Source organism: Nerophis lumbriciformis, linkage group LG05 (genome assembly GCF_033978685.3).
Source record: "Nerophis lumbriciformis linkage group LG05, RoL_Nlum_v2.1, whole genome shotgun sequence".
In the NCBI taxonomy this organism is placed as follows: domain Eukaryota; kingdom Metazoa; phylum Chordata; class Actinopteri; order Syngnathiformes; family Syngnathidae; genus Nerophis; species Nerophis lumbriciformis.
The window spans coordinates 49,074,781-49,097,050 of record NC_084552.2 but is presented as its reverse complement, the minus strand read 5'-3'; the positions used below and the strand labels follow the sequence as shown (position 1 = coordinate 49,097,050).

The following is a 22,270-nucleotide window of genomic DNA, read 5'->3' as shown; positions in this document are numbered from 1 at the left end:
AAAATGCTCAAAACATCGCAACAATAAAAAAAAAACCTGTGTTGCGTAGCTGTCCTTTAGTTGTCCTCTCATATCTTCTGCAGTCTCCATTTGACAATGACATAAGGCCATGGGAGTGTGAGGTCAATTGCCAAGTGAAGGGTTTGCACGAGTCAAGGCCGTCATGTCATTGAGCCAACAGCCTCGTAGTCCAGATGTTATATTGCAGCCCATCTCTGTGTGACGTGCTGTCAACCCTTTTTTCCTGCTTACCTCGGAGGTTGCGTATGAAGTCCTCCAGCATCATCTTGCGGTCGGGCTTGATGTTGGGACTGTACATGTCTGTGTTGAGCAGGATGATGGCGAAAGCCAGGATGAAGATGGTGTCCGGGTTGTGGAACTGCTGCACCACATCAGGGTTGCACATACAGTAGCGCTGGCTGTCGGGCAGGAAGAAGAAAGTTGTTATCGTTTTTTTTTTTCAGCTTTATGGCTTTCATTTATGTGTATGTGTTCAACGTGAAACATCTCCTTTAAGATGCATGTCCTACAGGCTTAAAGGCATTATGCATCACACAGTGGCGCAATGAAGAAAATGGTAATATTCTGCGCAGCTGCACATTTCACCAATGCTAGACTGGCTAAAATATACCCCAACCATAGCGACACTTGTAACCGCTGTAGACAATCCCCAGCTGACCATTTGCATATGTTCTGGATGTGCCCAAAACTCTCAAGTTTTTGGTCGGCTATTTTTGACACTGTTGGGCAGGCCCTCGATAGGACAATAACACCCAGCCCGCTGACTGCCCTTTTTGGCGTTCTGCAGGTGGACGGTTTACCTGCAACCGCTCGTCATGTCATTGCGTTAAACACTCTGCTGGCTAGGCGTACAATTATTTTTAAATGGAAGCTTGCGTCTCCGCCGAGCCATAACAGTTGGATACAAGATGTCTTGCGGTGTCTCCAGTTAGAGAAGCTTCGGTTCTCGCAGAAAGGATCTGTGTCATCTTTCCATAAAACTTGGGGCCCCCTCCTAGACCTTATTAGGGACAAGCTTGACATCACCCCAAGCGATTCGAGTAACACAACTTAGACAGAGCTGATCGCTGAAGCCCCCCCCACCCTCATTCCTGTGTTTATTTACTTTTACGTTATATTTTTTTTGCATATCTTATGTAGTATTTATTTATTTATTTTACCTTATTTATCTTTTGTTTATCTTTAATATATTTGTTAGATTGAATCTAAGTTTGCATATATTCATGTGTGTCTATATTTGTTGTGGGCACTAGGTGACAATTACCTTGGGAATTAAAGTGGGTGGGTATTGTAAGGGGTGGGGTTTACGATGTTACATATTGCAAAATGTGCAGATACCTCAACTTGCTGTTGCCATGATCCATCATACTGTACTGTCTGCAAAATTCAATAAAAATATTTGGAAAAAAAAAAAATTCTGTGCAGCTTCTTTCCCCTCATTTGTTATTTTTTTGTCGACTCCCCGTCCAGTGATGGAGTCTGCAAAGTCCTCGGCTGCAGTTAAAAATGCCAAATCATTTTTGTACACGCTGAGCCAGAATAAATAACAAACAGGAAATGTCTCCTATGAATAAGTACATATTTAAACACCAAAATTCGGCCTCATGTGGAAGCTGGAGAAGGGAATTACTAAGCAGATTTGTGTGTATCCACGGAGAGGGATTATTTCAGTCAAATGCATAAAGTATGAACGCACCCTGTCTGGGGCATAAATAAAACAACACTACAACATGGTATGAGGAATGCGTGTGAGTGTAGTGTAATAGTGAGCAGCCATCATTTTCACACAGGAGGTGGTGGCACAGTTTTACAGGCCACTAAGCTGCATGATTGGGGTCTAAAGTCTCTGTGGGACTTATTTGAGGCTCACATTCCAGCAAATACACACACTAATGATTTTGTATTACACGGCGCGCGTTTATTAAAACTGAGCTCGGCTGGCTCTTTTTTGCGTGTGTATGCGTTTTCGAGCAGCTATGATGTCACGCTGTGAATACTAAAATATATGGAGCTGCAACATGAGTAAGCCTTTTTAGACGCTGAATAAAATACGCAAATGTACAGTGAATATGTGGACACACACAACCATATAAGAGACTGCTGCTTATTACTGATTTTTTTTTTTAGATGTGATGACGCCTTTGCTTTTGGAGACACATCGGAGCCCAGCAGGGGGCTGTGAGGGAATGGGGGTGTGACACGGAGCGCCACTGGCCGTTACGCAACACTGGTTATTTATAAATCCTCCACCCTCTTTTGTTTTTCTGCCCTTTTCATTCCCTGTCGGTTTGTGTCCCCTCTTACGCCTCCTCTCGTCCAACACACAGATGCCCGGGCATAACAGCTGCCAGGGTCTCTACCCATTTTGTTTACCTCCTTGTTGTGCGCCACGGGCGATAGTGACAGGTGGCTGTTCATCCAGAGATGCCAGACAGATTCAACTAATGTTGAAATTGGCAACTGGAAAACACATTTGGTGCCAATAACATTTAGTCTTGGCTTGCTTTTATGAAATTATGAGGATCCATTCAAAACTGCATTGCCAAATCTTGTATTTTATTGGTCAATTGTCCCGATAGATAGGTTGATTGGAAACACTAAATTGGCCCCAGTGTGTGAATGTGAGTGTGAATGTTGTCTGTCTATCTGTGTTGGCCCTGCGAATAGGTGGCGACTTGTCTAGGGTGTACCCCACCTTCCGCCCGAATGCAGCTGAGATAGGCTCCAGCACCCCTTGCAACCCCGAAAGGGACAAGCGGTTGAAAATGGATGGATGGAATTGTCCCGATAGAATTATGCAGAGCCGCCCCTCCTTATTTGCAAATCATGCGCTGTGCATTGGGACCTATGTTTGAAGAACATGTAAAATGTAAAATAATGAATAGATAGATAGATAGTACTTTATTGATTCCTTCAGGAGAGTTCCCTCAGGAAAATTTAAATTCCAGCAGCAGTGTACAGAATTGAGATCGAATTTAAAAAGTAAAAAGTAAATAATGGGGGTATAATTGGAAATAAAAGAGAAAATATTACAATAAGAATAAAAATAAAAAGCAACAATAAGAATAAAAATATAACAGTAAAAATAAGAATATAACAAGAGAAACTAGGCAGTAGTGACCATGTTATGAAAATGTATTGCACTGTTAATTGCACTGTTTTTTGTTGCAGTTTATTTCAGTATTGTTATTGTTTTGCATCCCCTGTCATCCTAGTATTCCAACTCCCCCCAGAGAGAATGACATGGTGCTTCATATTAACTTTGACCACAAAAGTGTTCCTATCCCCTTTCTGCTCCTTTACTAATAAGAGTGTAACGGCAAATACAGTATCGTATTTTTCGGACTATAAGTCGCTCCGGAGTATAAGTCGCACCGGCCGAAAATGCATAATAAAGAAGGAAAAACACACATATAAGTCGCACTGGAGTATAAGTCGCATTTTTTGGGGAAATTTATTTGATAAAACCCAACACCAAGAATAGACATTTGAAAGGCAATTTAAAATAAATAAAGAATAGTGAACAACAGGCTGAATAAGTGTACGTTATATGATGCATAATTAACCAACTGAGAACGTGCCTGGTATGTTAACGTAACATATTATGGTAAGAGTCATTCAAATGACTATAACATATAGAACATGCTATACGTTTACAAAACAATCTGTCACTCCTAATCGCTAAATCCGATGAAATCTTATACGTCTAGTCTCTTACGTGAATGAGCTAAATAATATAATTTGATATTTTACAGTAATGTGTTAATAATTTCACACATAAGTCGCTCCCGAGTATAAGTCGCACCCCCGGCCAAACTATGAAAAAAACTGCGACTTATAGTCCGAAAAATACGGTATATCTCAACATTGCCACTGTCCCCCGTGGCGCTTAGCATTAGTGCTGGTCTTGTGAGACCGTAGTAGTGGTTTCGATCCTTGATCGGAGCTGTCACAAAAATACACGAGTGTGAAACATTTTTTTTTGTAATTGGGGGTTTCTACCCAGGGGTGGCCCTAGACGTAGGCATCAATATACTGAACATTAAGGCCCCGTTTAGATTGCAACGTTCCAAAGTGCTTCATATCTGATCTTTTGGCATCAGATTCAGGCAACATCAGGACATAGTCCTGAATCCGATTGGAATCTAATCTTTTTAAAAGTGACCGCAGTCTAAATGCAATGCAACCTGAATGTGACCTGAATGTGATTTTTTAGTCAGCTTTGTTGCGAGCTATGTCACTTGTGCGTGCCGGAAAGACGCAGTTGCCAGTGGAAGTGGACATTTCATCACAACATCGGGTTTTGGTGAACAAAGTCTATTTAAGATGACCAAATGTTCGGTGCATCACTTGTCAACAGTGCGCAAATAATAGACTATATGTAATATATGTATACATATATTTTGATTTGGAAGAAATAGCGATTTTTGAAGGACCGGAATTGACGCTGTGGCGCATTTGCTATACGTGTGAGTGGAAAAATAAAGCTCACGTAGATCCACGCTGATGTCCGTATCTCCTCGACTTAACAGCCATTAAAAGATTAGAACCCTCCCAAATATATTACACTATACACATTCTTTCATATATTATATTACTTTCATTTATTTTCATGTAAAAAAAACAAAAACATTTTAAGGTTTTTTTATTTTATTTTGTAGTAGTAACGACTTCCAGTCAACTTCCTTTGTTTTCACTTTATCGAAGTGTGCATGCAAGTGACGTCGAGGCCACGTTGGGGTCTTTGCGCCTTTACACTGGAGTCTGATAAAAATCAAATTTTACTTGCAATGTAAACAGTCAGCTAGAAAAAAATCTGATTTCCAAAAATTTGATTTGGGCCACTTTGACCTGCAGTGTAAATGTAGCCTAAATTAAATATAGGCGGTTCTCGTGTTACGTTTCATGTGATGACGTTTCCTGATTGTGTACCGTACGCAATCCCATAAATGATTAATACTGTACAAAAAGAAAACGAAAACAATTTACATGGGGTGCAAATTTTTTTTTATTCACATCCGAATCGTGATTCTTGGTTATTACGGTTCTGAACCAATTGATACCATTTGAAGGACAAATGAGAAAGATGGTATTCTTGAACATGTGACAGGAAGGTCAGTGATAGTGCTAACTCAACGGCGCGGTTTCATTATTGAGACTTCCTTTCTAGTTTGTATTGCCGTTTCATTTAAACGGGACCTATTATGCAAAACCTACTTTTCTTAGCTGATTGTACCTGCTTTTGTGCATTTTGGATAACCATACGTCCCAAAAATGTGAAATCAAACCCTGGAGGCATTGCTGAGATATTTATAAAATAATCTTGCCTTCCTTCATATTTCATCCAAATGAGCCGTCGGGAAATTGCTCCGTCATGTGACGTTTTCTGCCCTGTGACGTCAGATTTCTCTATACCTGTATATAGTAGAAATTTACCAAAATATCTTTGCACGAATACGCTATTGTAGTCTAACTCTGTAGTCAATAAGCTTCTTATTTTTCTCCATCCTCTTGTCGTGGGGCAGAACGGCGCTTACATGCATCCTCCACTGTTGCCATTTCTAACACAAACTAGCGTATAGTGCGTATAGTGCCATATGTCAGTAGACTCGATATGGAAGCGCTAAAACCCATAACATGGCGGGCGGGGAAAATACTTTTTGTGATTTAATGTGAACAATTTAAATGATCCATCGAGACTCGTTCGGCAATTTCATTGGTCTGATGTAAGGAGGCTAATTATTAGCGGCATGTGAAGCTTGTGAACCCGGGAAAATTCCAAAGTCAGTTCAAAGTCTGAGAAAAAAGTAGCGGCTTATAGACCTAAAATTATAGTAGATTTTGGGCCTGATCCGAATAATTGTTTGTATGTTACCTTACGTTCACATTACAAGCCTCAACTTCTGTGTGTGTGTGCGTATGCTAGTGGTCCTTCCTCCAGCCACAGAGACAAAGAGAATAGATGACTGACAAGAAGGTTCACTACGTCACTATTCTGCTGTAGATCATTTAAAAAGTTCCAGTTTGGGTGGCTGGGGCCGTACTTTGGCTCCCGCACATACCAGGAGACAAATATATTGTGCATACACACAATTATTCATACATATATTCATTCATACATACGCGCACACATAGGTACATACGTTCACACATACATACACAAATACAGTACATACATATACACACACGGTATATACATCAACATGCACATTTACTGTACAAACAAACATATACACATACTGTACATACACAAGCACATATGCACACATACACTCATGCATATAATCACGTTTCATCAAACATATATTAACGTTGGCCCACAAGGGGAAACTGAGTAAAACACGGCACACTGATAAAGCTTAACCTACTTTTACTATAACAATCTATAGGGTTAATATAGTCTGCTTCTCTTTCTTCCCCTCCATGTATCTGCTTTTTTATGTTTTTCAAGTTCTTAATCACATATACGGTATGTATTGTTGCATTTCAAACAACTGTATTGTTGATAATCGAGGTAATTATTGTTATTATTCATTATCAATAGTGTTATTTATTTTGGTATTTTTATTGTTTCATTTGTATTTTTCATTTAATTGTCATTTCTGTGTTATTACTATCTACTTCACCAACTGCTTCTTTGCTATAATTATTCGTATCGAATTTGTACATATCGTATTTGCTGATGTTCTGTTGTTGTTTATATTGGCTTTCTGTCTTTTCCCCCTCTTTTCCCAGAAATTTCCCCCTTTGTCTTCCTTTTTTCCCCTCCTGCTCAGTTCTGGCTGGGCCAAACAATAAATAAATTAAATGTCAAATACAAATAAGGCAAGTATTCCACACTTCTCTTTGGTAAAGTAAATCTGTACAGCAGATTTGGGCATCTACATAAACAATATGTTTTGCCTGAGTGTTTGGACAGGACATGTTAAAAAAAAAATAAAAAAATAAATAAAGTTCCAGTCTGGATTCAGGACTTTTTTTTTTTTTTACTATTGGGAGGTAGGACCTGACGGAGCTGTGTTCCAAGTACTTTTTTCATTAAGGTATAAGTCCTGACTTAAACGACCTTACACTTACACTCCACGTCTCGTAAGGATGGCACTTGAACATAGACCTCCAGTACAGATCGTAAAAGAATCCTTACCTGAAGGCCTCGATGAGACGTTCCACCTTCTGCGCCTCTCCCTGAACGCGGATGTGGGCCTGGAACTTCCTCAGCGCGTCGTCCAGCTCCATGCCCGAAAAATCCATCTCGTCCACCACGCAGCTGTTGAGCACAGGGAAGGAAGGCAGGTAGGGGGTGGGGGGTGGAATTAGCCCAATGTAATAAGTGTGCTGGGAATCAATGCGGCCGTGGCGAGATAAGAGCGTTCCCTAATTTAACACACACATGCACGCAGGAGGATGGATGGAGGATGAGGATCCAGCTGGCAAGAAAGGCGGCGCAATCCCTCCGAGCAGAAAATCCTCCTCACACCTGACAAGTAAATCTTAATTACCTTAATTAAAAAAAGTAAAACAAACTCGGGAGTTCATGGTAAGGTGAATCCAACGTGAGGTCAAATGAGGTTCGGAAGACTTTTCAGAAATGTTCCATGTAACAGAACTTTAGCGCCATTCTGAAACAATGGCAGCCCCACTTGATGGACCCTCTCCTCCGCTGTCACTTCCTTCCCAGCCGTCACTCCTTGTTTATGTAACGTCAAACGAGATGCTCTGCAGCTGCGCCCTCCCCCTCACTTCTTCACGCACACACAATAACACACATAAGCAGTGTGCACGTGGCCTCTATCCTGTTAACATGTCAGCATAAACCAACTGGCAGGGCAGTACTCAGCTGTCGGCCTTCCAAACGTACATTCTTGGCGGTCTTGGCAGGCAGCACAAATAGGTGTTAAGCAATATGGAAGCAATCTTATTTTGAGAAGAAACTAATGTTGTTTAAGTTCTATAAGGAACAATCCATTACTACTATTTGACTTAACTGACTCTGGACTTTTCCTCTTTAAGGAAACATAAAGAAAATAATGCAATTTCCTGAAGGGGACACAGAGCCCTAAGAGTGACGTCCCCAACAAAAAACAAAACCCAAAACATTCAGAAACCATACACAGTAAATATCAATAGATACCAAATGCCGTGTTTAACATGTTTTTCCTCACGTTTGTCCCTCCCACAGCTCCATAAAGAGCATGTGTCACGGCCAATTATGCAAATTAGACGACGTCTTATCTAGCCTCTCCACCCATGCAGCTCACCACCAAATACATGGCAGTCTTGTGGAAAGCCCCGAAATCCCTGGTTTGTTTAAAGCGGGGAGAAGTTTGTTGTTCTGTCACTTTGTATTATAGTGGAACTATCTAGAAGCTCTGTGTCAAAGTCAAGGCCCGCGGGCCGAATTAATTATCTATGGCTCCCGGGATGATATTTGATTAATATTAGAACCGGCCCGCAGGCCACAGCCGCCTGCTGCTGTTTTGCACGCACCAGTACTTCATCAGTGTTGGTGCTAGGATTTTTCAAAATGGGGTCCCAGGGACCCCATCCAGTCATAAAAATGGTGTGCCACAGTACATTTTTGGTGTTCCACTTTTTTGTATGTGTTTTGAAAACAAACGATAAACGTATGCATTATCCTGTTATATCTCACATTCTATATTGTGTTTTGGAAAAAGGTTGTCATAAACGTTATTTAATTCATTAAAAAAAATATACAAAAGAAAACACATTTTTATCCATACGTAGATTTATTCAGTTATAATTATTAATTTCCTTTCTTCTTTCCTTCACGGTTCTAAACTGTTTTGCTATATTTTTATTGTAATATTTTCAGAATGTGTTTGTTCTATTTTTGGCCAAAGTAAGACAAAGAAAACAATCTGAAGTTGTCTTTATATTTTAGTTTTAATGCCATGATTTTAATAGTCCAGCCCGCGCGTGCACATGTTTTCCTCCATGTGGCCCCTGAGCTAAAATTAGTTTGACATCCCTGATCTAGAACAAGGTTCTTAAACGTTTTCCAGGCCAAAGAGAGGTGGAGATGGGACCCCCGACTACAGGGGTGTCCAAAGTGTGGTCAGGGGGCTGTTTTTGTGGGCCACAGCTCGAAATTAAATTAAACTAAAAGAAAAAAAGACAAAAGAGAAAAAGATGACATTTTGATACTAATAATAATAATAATACCCTTTGTGAGCTTCAACAAAAACCTGACACAAAGTTATGTATCTAAATATGTATATATATATATATGGACACCTCTGTCCTATTTATATACTGTATATCCTGTATAAATTGTTTTGGGTATCTTGTTATAGTGCAATTTGTAGTAAAATTTTCGTATAATACATTATTGTGCTGCTAATCACCAGTTGGCAACTAATGCGGAAATCCTATCTTGCAAGCTATCCTAAATGTCAACATGAATATAAAAATATCATTAATCATTCATGTTTTTATTTTAAACCTGCAAGGTACAGCGAGTATGGTGGTGTTGGATCAATCTTAATGTGTATTTAAAGACATTTGTGGAAACATTTAGGAGCGGATATAAAAATATATACCGTATTTTTTGGAGTATAAGTCGCTCCGGAGTATAAGTCGCACCAGCCGAAAATGCATAATAAAGAAGGAAAAAAACATATATAAGTCGCACTAGAGTTTAAGTCACATTTTTGGGGGAAATCTATTTGATAAAACCCAACACCAAGAATAGACATTTGAAAGGCAATTAAAAATAAATAAAGAATAGTGAACAACAGGCTGAATAAGTGTACGTTATATGACGCATAAATAACCAACTGAGAACGTGCCTGGTATGTTAAATAAATAAATGGGTTGTACTTGTATAGCGCTTTTCTACCTTCAAGGTACTCAAAGCGCTTTGACACTACTTCCACATTTACCCATTCACACACACATTCACACACTGATGGAGGGAGCTGCCATGCAAGGCAGCTAACCAGCACCCATCAGGAGCAAGGGTGAAGTGTCTTGCTCAGGACACAACGGACATGACGAGGTTGGTACTAGGTGGGGATTGAACCAGGGACCCTTGGGTCGCGCACGGCCACTCTTCCACTGCGCCACGCCGTCCCTTTAACGTAACATATTATGGTAAGAGTCATTCAAATAACTATAACATATAGAACATGCTATACGTTTACCAAACAATCTGTCACTCCTAATCGCTAAATCCCATGAAATCTTATACGTCTAGTCTCTTACGTGAATGAGCTAAATAATATTATTTGATATTTTACCGTAATGTGTTAATCATTTCACACATAAGTCGCTCCTGAGTATAAGTCGCACCCCCGGCCAAACTATGAAAAAAACTGCGACTTATAGTCCGAAAAATACGGTACTAAAAAAAGGTTTAATCAACCAACAATTGGAAGACGTTGCAGTAGCATAAGCAACAAAATGCACTGTAAAAAACAGGTTGTGCATGTCGCTCATACACACCAGACCACGTTATCGTCATAATTTTGCTGGGAAATTAATTCGAAGCTCCACCATTGGAATGAGGAAGGTAAAAACGCAGGCAATAGTCGACCAACAAGAAAACACCAAACTTACTCGAGGACGTCCCTGTTGAAGGGCTTTTTGCTGTTGCCCAGGAACTCCCCGATCATCTGTCGACTCAGACCTTTCCTCTGCAGCAGGAAGTGGGCCACGCCGATGGGGGTGTCAGGGATAAATCCTCGCGATATCAGGAACTGCAGGCCCTTGTCAGGATTTCTGATGAAAAGGAATGTTCTGTTTTGTCATTATGTGTCCAAAATACTCAAAGCTAGAGATGCTCTAGGGACTGTTCAGCATTAATGCCCTCACTTTGTGTTCTCCTTTTACGTAACAGAGCTAATGGGTTTCGCGAGGTGAGGATAGATGGTCATGGTGGGTGATAAAGGGCAAGGGGAAGGGGGCTTAGAGAGGACCAGACAGAGCAGATGTGAACAAACGGCAGCGTGACTACAGCGTGAGACACGACAAGGCGGGCCAGGCCTAAAAGCATCTGCTTCCAAATCTCGCCTACACTCCTGACGGCGGCGTGTCTCTGAGAGCGAATTTGGCAGATGACTCCATGTTTTCCCAGGCAACACACGGATGAGCCCACATGGTGATTAGCATCTGTGATGAGGGTGTCAGGAGACGCAATACAAGATGATCTTGCCATTATTTAAAAACTCAAGCAATAAATATCCCTGACTTTTTGGTTACCGTGTCGGGTTTTAGTGAAAAATGTGTTTCCTCTGTTCACCATCTGGATGCCGGAGCTTGCAATTACTGTCCGGGTCATTTAGTTCTGCGGGCAGGATGGTGATGCAGGCAAGGTTTGTGAACACGAACACATACGCGCACACATGTTCTTTGCCTTACTGCTTAGTTAACTGGCTTCTAATCAGTAGATTTGGTGTTTGAGCAATGCAATAATGACCAAATACATTTTTCCATTTTTCATTAATATATAACCAGAAAACACCTCCCAAAAGTAAAATTAAAGACATGTATAAACTATAATATATGATCACTATATCATAAAAGTAGCTCCAATTGCTTGGATTTACATTATGTCACGCCCGACTCATTAAATATGCGTGGTGGTCAAGCCAGCGTCTGCTCTTAATGGGTACTAGGTGCTGTTTAGTCTTTCCCAAAGAAAACCGCCCTATAATTGCGTTGTTTTCAGCTTTACAAACTGTTGAAATCGCGAGAAGGAAAAACGTTCCTTCAGAGTTCCTCAAGAGGTAATCAAGAAGGCTGTAAAAGTGAAAGTTTTATGACAGACAACGAGAAAAGGAGCACGTCACGTCAGAGTCAAAGGACGCACAAGTTTGCAGTGATCACTTCATTAAAGGTTTGTTTGATACACTTTTAACGTTTGGTATTTCCCATTTAGGTATTATCCTGACATTATTTGTAATTCTTAAACACTCTGCAGGTATAATAAAAGCTTTTACCAAAGGCAGCAATCATAAATGAAGCTTTCAGCACACACACAATAATGAGATCTATAGTTATATTTTGGTAGACGGGGAAAAACATGCATACTCGTAAACGGCACGTGAAACATTGACAAGGCAACAAACATGGCTACAGACGCAAAGTTAAATCATGAAATGTAACCTTACTCATCAGGCAGAATCTTGATACCAATTTGCTTGACCGAGCCACACACAAAGAAGTTCTAGGCCTCCATGCTTTTCCAAGTTTTTATCGGTTTTGTCGCAAAGAAGTGAAGTGAAGTGAATTATATTTATATAGCGCTTTTCTCTAGTGACTCAAAGCGCTTTACATAGTGAAACCCAATATCTAAGTTACATTTAAACCAGTGTGGGTGGCACTGGGAGCAGGTGAGTAAAGTGTCTTGCCCAAGAACACAACAGCAGTGACTAGGATGGCGGAAGCGGGGATCGAACCTGCAACCCTCAAGTTTCTGGCACGGCCACTCTACCAACCGAGCTATACCGCCATCCTAGAATGGCGGTATAGCATAAAGAATGACGCCTGGACCACAACATAGTTCGATATGTTTGGGAATAATAACGGATAATCCTTGATATCACTCGACATGTTTTTTTTTTATCAAGTATAGGGATCTATTCCATTGCATAGTTTGATTTATTGCCTCGTATCTGCTTTTTGCTGGAAGATCGAGGCCCCTTGCGTACTGAGACAGTTTGTGCGCTGCTTGCTGCATAACAGCCATCTAGGCTTGGTTAACCACCACTGTTTTTCAATTCCGGGAAGAAATCATGAAAAATAAAACTGTTCCAATGAGGCGAGATTGCCCAAACTGGGTTAGAGTGAACAAATCGAGCGCTCCTTTTCTCGAAGGTGCTGTGCTGTAAACAGCCTGTCTTTCCAGCTCATTGTATGTAAACAAACATGGCGTCGATCATTTGGGACTTCTTCACTGTTTCGGAGGAAAACATTTAACGTCTTGACACTTTTAAACTTCTATTGAAGTTGCTCTATATTACTTTCAACTAGTAGTTTTTAATGACATTTTAATTGTCTCTTGCTTGTCTCTTCTCCACTGCTGCACTTTGAAATTCCAGAAATATAAATTGCATTATAAATAAAATGTATTATTATTACTATTACTATTATTATTATTATTATTATTATTATTATTATACATTTAAATACAATAATAATGTGAATAATATAAAAGAGTAGTGATGGTAACGCAAATTATTTTAATTTTAATTATCATTTACTTCTGAAAAAACAGGAAAAATAGGAAATAGTACAATAAAAATGTATTGTATAAATAGAGGCCTATTTAAATACCCCTGCTGATTTCTGCAGTTGAGTAAATGCCGTTTCAAGGTTACTATTTCAGCAAAACCTGGGTATTTACTAGGGGTGTGGGAAAAAAATGGATTCGAATTCGAATCGCAATTCTCACGTTGTGCGATTCAGAATCGATTCTCATTTAAAAAAATATATATATTAAATGTTTTTATTTTTTTATTTCTAGTTTTTAGTATTTTTTAATTATCAATCCAACAAAACAATACACAGCAATACTATAACAATGCAATCCAATTCCAAAACCAAACCCGACCCAGCAACACTCAGAACTGCAATAAACAGAGCAATTGAGAGGAGACACAAACACGACACAGAACAAACCAAAAGTAGTGAAACAAAAATGAATATTATCAACAACAGTATCAATATTAGTTACAATTTCAACATAGCAGTGATTAAAAATCCCTCATTGACATTATTATTAGACATTTATAAAAAATTTAAAAAAAGAACAATAGTGTCACAGTGGCTTACACTTGCATCGCATCTCATAAGCTTGACAACACACTGTCCAATATTTTCACAAAGATAAACTAAGTCATATTCTTGGTTCATTTAATAGTTAAAACACATTTACATTATTGCAATCAGTTGATAAAACATTGTCCTTTACAATTATAAAAGCTTTTTACAAAACTCTACTACTCTGCTTGCATGTCAGCAGACTAGGGTAGATCCTGCTGAAATCCTATGTATTGAATGAATAGAGAATCGTTTTGAATCGGGAAAATATCGTTTTTGAATCGAGAATCGCGTTGAATTGAAAAAAATCGATTTAGAATCGAATCGTGGCCCCAAGAATCAATATTGAATCGAATCGTGGGACACCCAAAGATTCGCAGCCCTAGTATTTACTATTATACAGTGTGAAAATGACCATCGTGAGCACTTACAAAGCTGTGCATTATCTTATAAAAGGGCGACTCATCCTTACGACATTATCACAGCCCACACAGAAGTTGATTCATCACTACGGAAATTAAATAAACACGTGCGCGTCACACTCACACTGCAATGTGTCACCCTGATGTAAACTCACATATTACCCGCCTCCTCTTATTGGCCGCTTCATCTCCTCCTCCCGCGTCCTTGACGCACCCCCACCTACCCTATCGTGCTGTCATTGTCATGCCGTCCACGCTCAAGGTGCAAACGTGCTCGTTACCTTTTGTACGCCTCTACCTGCCCTTTATCTTGCATCGCGTGCCCACATGTATGCAACCTTTTTTTTTTAGTTCCATGCTGAGATCACCTGCTAACCTGGCGCTATAGTACATCGTCGCGGTTTTTAGAGTTTAGTGTGCTGGAGCTAATCAGCCTCAAGCTTGATTTGCCTGTTTTTACTTGCAGTCAATTGATTAAAAGTGTGCTCACCTTTCAAAAAGGCTGACTGCAAACACGACTTATTTCCTTAAACACACAACGCGTTGTTGTCATTAAACACCACGCGTGTGTACACTTCTTGATGACCTTTTTAAAATGGATCCGAGAGCAAACAGGACATGATCTAGCTGCCACTTAGACTGTTTATTTCAAATTCCTCGATACAATCGGTATTAGCATTTAAACTAGCTGTGCGCTTTAAATATTTAAATCATTAAGCTTGTATGCTGTAATTATTACACCAAACATCCTCCTAGTTTCTAGCGTCACGCTCACAAGCACAAGCTAATCGGCTTTACTGCACATATCCATTGCCTCTTACAGATCCGTGCGACAAGCCATAATTGGGGTAATATCTCTGCAAAATCTTGTTCACTCCCGAAGTATTTTTGTCCCCACCCGCCCGCGTCTCAACATATTGTGACGAGAGCTTTGACAGACATTGATTGAAATGCTACCACATTTTCAGCCCGGCTCCCAAGGTGATGAGCCATGCGATATTAAAGGAGCCTCTAATTACGTCCCGGGTTGGAAGGAAGCATGGCCGCTAATGACAAGTTTAGCCTTTGCGGATCGTTGATCGTTATTTTCTGGATTTATGTCTTGTTTAATCCGACTAATTGAGAGCCAGCTGTACTATCTACAATTTAAAGAGGAAAAAGAGTTGAAAGTTTTGCGACTACTCACACATTGAATAGGTTGAGGCCAATGCGGTAGAGGCGTTTTCTCATGACGTCTGTGGACAGCGTCGGCGACTTGCAGCTGGCGGGGTTCTCACAGTGGTATCGGGGCAGGCTGAGGATCATGGCCTGTAGCGCCTCCTTGGAGGAGGCCTCCGACGTGGAGCGGGCCTCCGTGGAAGCGCTGCTGCTGCTCATCTGCTCCGAGCTGTTGTCGACCGTCTCCGAGCCACTTCGCTTGACTTCCAGCGGCTCGGCGGTGGCAGCAAGGAATTTAGGAAGCTCCGGCGGAGGAGGCGCCACCACCGCAACCTCCTCTGGGATGTGTTGGGGAGCCGTTTTGTCAATGGGGGTCAAGGACTGCAGGTCCTCCTCACCCGTGAGCTCTTCCTCACTCGGTGGTGGAGCGGGGAACTCAACATCCTGATCACATGTGTCCAAGTCTATTTCTGGGGGAGGTGGGTGCTCTTGAGGTGGTGGCGGAGGGTCTATGGTGTCAGCTGCTGGGGGAGCATGTGGTTCCTGTGACATGTCGGAGAGCGGAGCGGAGTTTTCTGTAATGGAAGTGGTTCGTTGAGTGCAGCTGCCCAACGTGACGGAAGCTGATGACTCCATGACAGAAGACGAAACCCGAAAGTTCTGGCTGTCAATCTGGACCGTCACATCCCGGAAGGCCATCATGAGCTTGCTTGCGCTTTTGGACAGATCACTCGGGTCAACCGGGCCTTGGTGAATTGCAGACTCTCCCTGTCCTCCCACCGGTGCTGCATTGAACTGATAAGCACCGCCCTCTTGCAATGAGCACATAGTTTTCAAGCTCCAGTTGCTGAGCGCATCGTCTATAGACTTCGCCAGCGACTGGACCTGCTCAGTGAAGGAGTCTTCTAGGTCGGTGAGCGAGCCACCCACTGTGGTGGGCAGTGACGGCGACCTCACCAGGGGGATGCCCGCTAGGTTGCAGCCTTCCGCCAGGGCCCGTTCGGCCGAGAAGCCCTCCGTGTTCTGTGTGCGCACCCTGCGCAGGGAGATTCGGCGTGGCAGGCGACTCTCAAGCAGGGAGTTGCGGATCTTCTCAAAGTTCTTGCTGAGCTGGTACTGGCGGAAAGCGGTCTGGATCTTGCAGGCGGCACGGCGGGAAATGAGGTGGCCGCCGTATTTGTGCTCTAACATTTCGATCTGGAAAGAATGAAAGAGAGGAAATAAACTGATGACTGATTGTTTATTTGGGAAGAGGTGTGTTCCCAAGTCTTGAGAGTCAAGAAAACTCCAAATGCAGAATCTTTTAGGATCTACATGTCTTTTGTCCTAAGAGTGCAGATAAGAATGCAGCGCTAAGGTCAAACATAGACAGTGATGATGAGCATGAATGCCTCTTTATTGCTTAGATAACAGCAGGTTGAGGAGGCCTACAAGGAATGTAGCACAGCAGTAAAAAATAAGGGCTCTATGTGGATGGGAACATAAATGGGAAGACTGGGGGAGGCTAAGGTCATGAACAATGGAAAGCTGCAAATTCATTGTGTATGGATCTGGACCATCACTCCGTTTTTGCCAAAAAGTACCACAGTGTGACATAGAGAGCAGCTGACTCGGAGCATTTGGACAAACCCTTGATTTTCTCGGCAAACAAAACTGATAATCTCCACAAATTCCGTAGCGAGGTCCTCTGTGGAAATCAAAATTGTCTGAAGGCCAACGCTCCATTAATCTAGCCTGTGAAAAATGGCTGTGGGAAACAGATACAGACGCAATAGAGCCATCCTCATCTGGCGGGCGCTCAAACACTTGATGAAACCCCCACGTTTCTCAGAACAATTGGGGCATGTGTATCTTTGGAAACACCCAAGTGCGAGCGCTTATCTCGGTGAGTCACATTGTGCGGCGCACATCTTTTGAAATCCCCCCTCGTTCAAACTTAATGGACGATTATATTTCTGTTCCTGCTCTGAACAGCTACAAGTGGAGGGGGTTTTGGCTCGAAAAGATAACCGTGTTCACGTACTAAATGTACTATTAAAGTGGCGTACGGTAGAAATAACTGAGCATTAGGGAGATAGAGATGCTTTGTTGCGTGAATGAAGTGTCACCAAACTGGATCATAAATTGGACACTTGCAACTTGCGATCACCATTATGATGGTTAGTCCTCATTAGGACATCTGACATACAATTCTGAAAGTTTATTATCCAAAGAAACTCTGTGGAGGTGCCCCTGAAAGTGAAGAAAAAACGTCCGTCTTTGGCTCTAAGTGAAAGCTAATGTCAGGGATCTGGAGGAACGCCTTGCAAGTTCCCTTTCTCTCTTTGTGTCTGCATGACACACAAGGAATTACAGCCACCAGGACAAGCAGGAGGAGAAAGGTAGGAATGAGAATTAAAACCATCCTTGCGATTCCAACAGGAAAATTAAGACTTTTTCTGTGGACCGAGACGACAAAATGACAGGTGAACACATCGCCAAGGGCTGTCACCTGGACTCCTTATCACTTCACTAAGCACTGATAAAGAGATTAGTCCAAGGGAATCCAATTGATTTTTGAAGGGGCAGACTGGCCTCACAGTCTCCATGAGGGGGGTAGGGAGCATGCAGGCATGGTAAAAAAAAAAAAAAAACTATACAGGAAATAGTAAACACTTTTTTTATGAAGGAGCATAAAAGGGACACGTGAATATCTTAAGAGACATCAAAGCTGCTGGAGTGGAAGATAATTGCAAGAAAAAGAGGTTGAGGGAAGTTCAGGGTGATTATGGACATTTTATGTGATGATCCTGCTTGAAACTCAAACGTGAGTCATTGCTGGCTACAGGAGCTCTGACTTATTTGGGACACCAGGTACTGATGGACAGATTCAAATACTGTATGGACATTGTTTTTACAGTGGTATCACAATTTGCCTACACTCCATTTGTCATACGATTCAATTTTAAAACAAAATTTCAATTTTACCAAAATTTGTAGAAAAAAAAACGATTTGGTTTTTGCTTCTTCAACCTTTTAGAACAAATTACTAACAAAAACCTTGGTACCACTGAATTATATTGTATTTGTCAACAATCATCGCTGGGCTAGGTGTCGCTACACACAATAATGCAAGTTGGACCATCCGTCCAAGAAGATCAAAAGTCAATGTTGGCACTCGTGCTCATTCAAATGTCTCACAGCGGACAAACATCTGCATGATTAATGAGCTGATTATGCAACAACCAAACTGGGACACACAGACAAAACTAATGCTCCCATGCCAAGTAGAGACGATATTTAAAGACCTGACGTCATTGTTTTGCTGATGCATCTTCACCCAGGAGGTTCAGTGACTAAATTGAAACAATTTTCTTGCTTTGGAAGGGAAATAAACTGCAGTGACGTTTCCTGCTCCAACAGCGGGAGTCAGGAGCACGGCTAAAACTTGGGAGGATTTATTTTGTAACATCAACCTGTCACACTGTGCATTTGCCAAGAAATGAGGCTTTCCAAAGACTCAACTTGTGACCTTGTTGGATATTTATTGCCTTTTTCGTGTTTTTTTTGTGCGTGTTTTCCTGCCCGTTTGCGATCAAAGTCCATTGCTTCTATTTTGGACTTTGTCTGTGACATGGGCATTTTCTATGGAGTTTTTTGGCCTTTTGTCCACACATTTTGCACAGCTAAAGTGGAGGACACATTAATCATGAGGTTGCTACATTGCAATCACGGCATTACCCTGCACGTCTAATTACTCCGCCATTGTTCCAAGGATGCATCCATCCTGTGCATGCTCCCTCTCTACGGAGGATTAATCTCAGTGTTCTGCAGCTTTGGTGACATAGCGTAATGAAGCAAACGTACAAGATATAAGGCAGCCACGTTGCTGAAATGCATAAATATGTGATTACAGTCAACACAAGCAATTGATATCAATCCAAAGGAATTAATTCTGCTTCCTTACCTGCATGGAGATCTTGAAGGGTGTTGGGTTAGTCGAATGACAAAAAACAATGCACGGCAAATGACGGATGGTCCTTGGAAATGGAGATGGAATATTGTATGAAATCCCTGATGACACAATGTTGACAGAAACACAGAGGTGAGAGCAAGGGAAAGGATGTGCACATTTTTCATTCGACAATCATCAGCTCATGTCGCCGATTTAGTAACAAGATGGCGACAGTTGCGTGCGTTTATTGTGCAGGGAAGTTCCACCATGAAAATGACTTAAGCAGCAGCAGAGAGTCAAACTTTTTCAACACAACAGACAGTGGTACAGGACAAAAAGGTGATGGGACCCCACTGAGACGATGACATGTTGGTGATAATGATGGTGGTGATGATACACTTTGGCCAGTCCATTGAATTAAAAACAATACCATCGTAATCCTCAAAGCTCCCGACAGGTGATCACACAAACACGCGTGAGGTTTATCCCCTACCTGCTTGTTTTTGAGGTCAAGCGAGAGCTCATAGTCGGAGGTGGCCGAGTGCGAGCCGGCCCCGTTACGCTGCACCCTCAGGGGCGAGGCCGTGTGATGGAGGCTGGCTCTCCTCGTCGTTCCGCCTCCTTTAGCTCCTCCCCCTTCCTCCTCCTCCTCTTCTTCCTTATCTTGAGCATCCCCTGCTTCCTGATTTCCCTTAGTTTCCTCCTCTGCTGTGCACTCTTCCTCCAGGCCACCGGGGGGCGGTGCAACTTCCTGCGCTTCGTCCCCGCCCGAGGATTCAACTTGAATCTCGAGCTCTGCTTCTGGTTCAGGTTTTAATTCCTGTTCAGTTTCGGGCGGCGACTGCTCCGGTTGAGGCTCGCACTCAGGCTCCGGGGGCGGAGTCTCTTGGGGCTGTGGTTGTGACTGGGCCTCACTCTGCAGCTCCCCCTCTCCTCCCTCCCCTTCCTCACCCACTGACGGGTCTGGAGAAAGGTCATCGCTGCAGAAAGGAGGAGAAAACGCAGAGTGAGGTGGCTGGTTGTTTCGCCTTGACCTCTGACCTCTTCGCCGGGGATGCAGCGGTAAGACGCGGCCTGGTGTTTACTAGTTTGACTTGTCGGTCTATGCACTTGACAAAGACAAGGTGGACAATATACAGCTGCACAATGTTTTATGGGGGAAAAAAATACAGCAGATACGTCTTCAGAAAATAGTGCAGATTAACACAATTGCTAGCTAGTTGTGAAACACACACACACACACAAAACCACACACACATCGGGACAGTCATGCAGCTGTGTGTGGACTATGTGTAAATGGTGGGATTCACTATGTTGATAAAGAAAATATTATAAAGCCCGGTTTACTGTATATATATATATATATATCTATATATATATATATATATATATATATATATATATATATATATATATATATATATATATATATATATATATATATAAAACGAACCATCTTTTTCAAGATCCATTTTTGCATAACTAAAGACATTTTTAAAAGATACAATTTCACAGAAATTGTGTAAAATATACAGTCAAACATTGTTTTTCTTACTTTTTCAGAAGAGGTTGCCACCCAATAAAGCACAGACTAATTTGGATCTGCACCAAATCAGGAAAATGCCAATATAGAGTGTGTGGTGCAAACAGAAAAGTTCAATGAAAAGTATTGATAATTAGGGCTGTCAAATTTAACGCATGTGATTAGTAAAAAAAAAAAGATTGCATTAATTATGTTCGTACACAGATTAATCACGTATTTTTTCGACCAACCATGCTCCTTTACCTTAAACGTGGATGGTTACCAGAGGGTTGCTACACGGTCAGTGATCAATTTAATGCATACGCCAGTGCAGTGCTGTGCAGTATATATCAGATTACGACATAAAAATATCAACCGCACGATATTATTCTCTATTGTTTATATCATAATTCTGGGCTGCGGCTAATGTAACTGCAGCAACACTGCTACGTTGCCGAAGCATTTTTACGTCACTTGAAGAACAGTACACAGTGTTAAAATGCGACAAAGTTAAAGTTAAAAGTTAAAGTTAAAGTACCAATGATTGTCACACACACACTAGGTGTGGCGAAATCTCTGCATTTGACCCATCACCCTTGATCACCCCCTGGGAGGTGAGGGGAGCAGTGGGCAGCAGCGGTGGCTGCGCCCGGGAATCATTTTTGGTGATTTAACCCCCAATTCCAACCCTTGATGCTGAGTGCCAAGCAGGGAGATAATGGGTCCCATTTTATAGTCTTTGGTATGACTCGGCCGGGGTTTGAACTCACGACCTACCGATCTCAGGGCGGACACTCTAACCACTAGGCCACTGAGTAGTGCTAAGCTTGCCTCAAAACCACCAAGTGATGAAAATAAAAATACAGCAAAATGAGCTCAACAGAGTTGTTGTCCAAAAGCACCATCTAGGACAGGAGTGTCAAACTCGTTTTTACTGACGGCCACGTCGCAGTTTGGCTGTCCTCAGAGGGTCGCTTGTAACCGTGTATACATGTCAAGAGATTCACCTCATATTATTATACAATTGCCTACACATTTGATTTAAATTCTTTTTACATACACTGGTAAAAAAAAAAATCAGAAGTAGACAAATGACAGCTTTGTCGGGACAATTTTACTATAAAATTCACAGGGTTTTTTATAGCATGTTCCTACATATGGAAAACTGGCACCAAACATTTTTTAGGGTAAATTTCTGGCAACTGAGCTGCCAATTTTTGATCGTAACATCTGTTGTCATTTTTACAGTGTACCATTTAATGGATAACTTGCTTTGTAATCATAAGTCAAACTGATATTTATTATTTATTAACTAACAAAACATACGAAATGTATAATAGTATTATATTTGTTGCAATATTGGATACTACTAAACTTTGAAATTATTTGAAATTGCATGCAATACATTTTATATACATTTTTCTGTCAAAA

The 22,270-nt window shown here is 41.5% G+C and overlaps 1 protein-coding gene across 5 annotated transcripts in view; it reads right to left on the bottom strand.

The window, feature by feature from the left end:
• iqsec3a (IQ motif and Sec7 domain ArfGEF 3a) overlaps positions 1 to 22,270 on the bottom strand; it is a 120,406-nt gene that overhangs the window by 26,421 nt on the left and 71,715 nt on the right. For 4 of the 5 annotated variants that reach the window (XM_072913285.1, XM_061959470.2, XM_072913286.1 and 1 more), the window contains exons 3-7: positions 19,811 to 20,297; positions 15,412 to 16,580; positions 10,600 to 10,761; positions 7,166 to 7,288; positions 253 to 419 (exon numbers count right to left, since the gene is read on the bottom strand). In XM_072913285.1, the coding sequence (XP_072769386.1) occupies positions 253 to 419; positions 7,166 to 7,288; positions 10,600 to 10,761; positions 15,412 to 16,580; positions 19,811 to 20,297 (2,108 nt within the window). The remainder of the gene's footprint in view (positions 1 to 252; positions 420 to 7,165; positions 7,289 to 10,599; positions 10,762 to 15,411; positions 16,581 to 19,810; positions 20,298 to 22,270) is intronic. The other variant, XM_061959471.2, reaches the window with a different exon arrangement.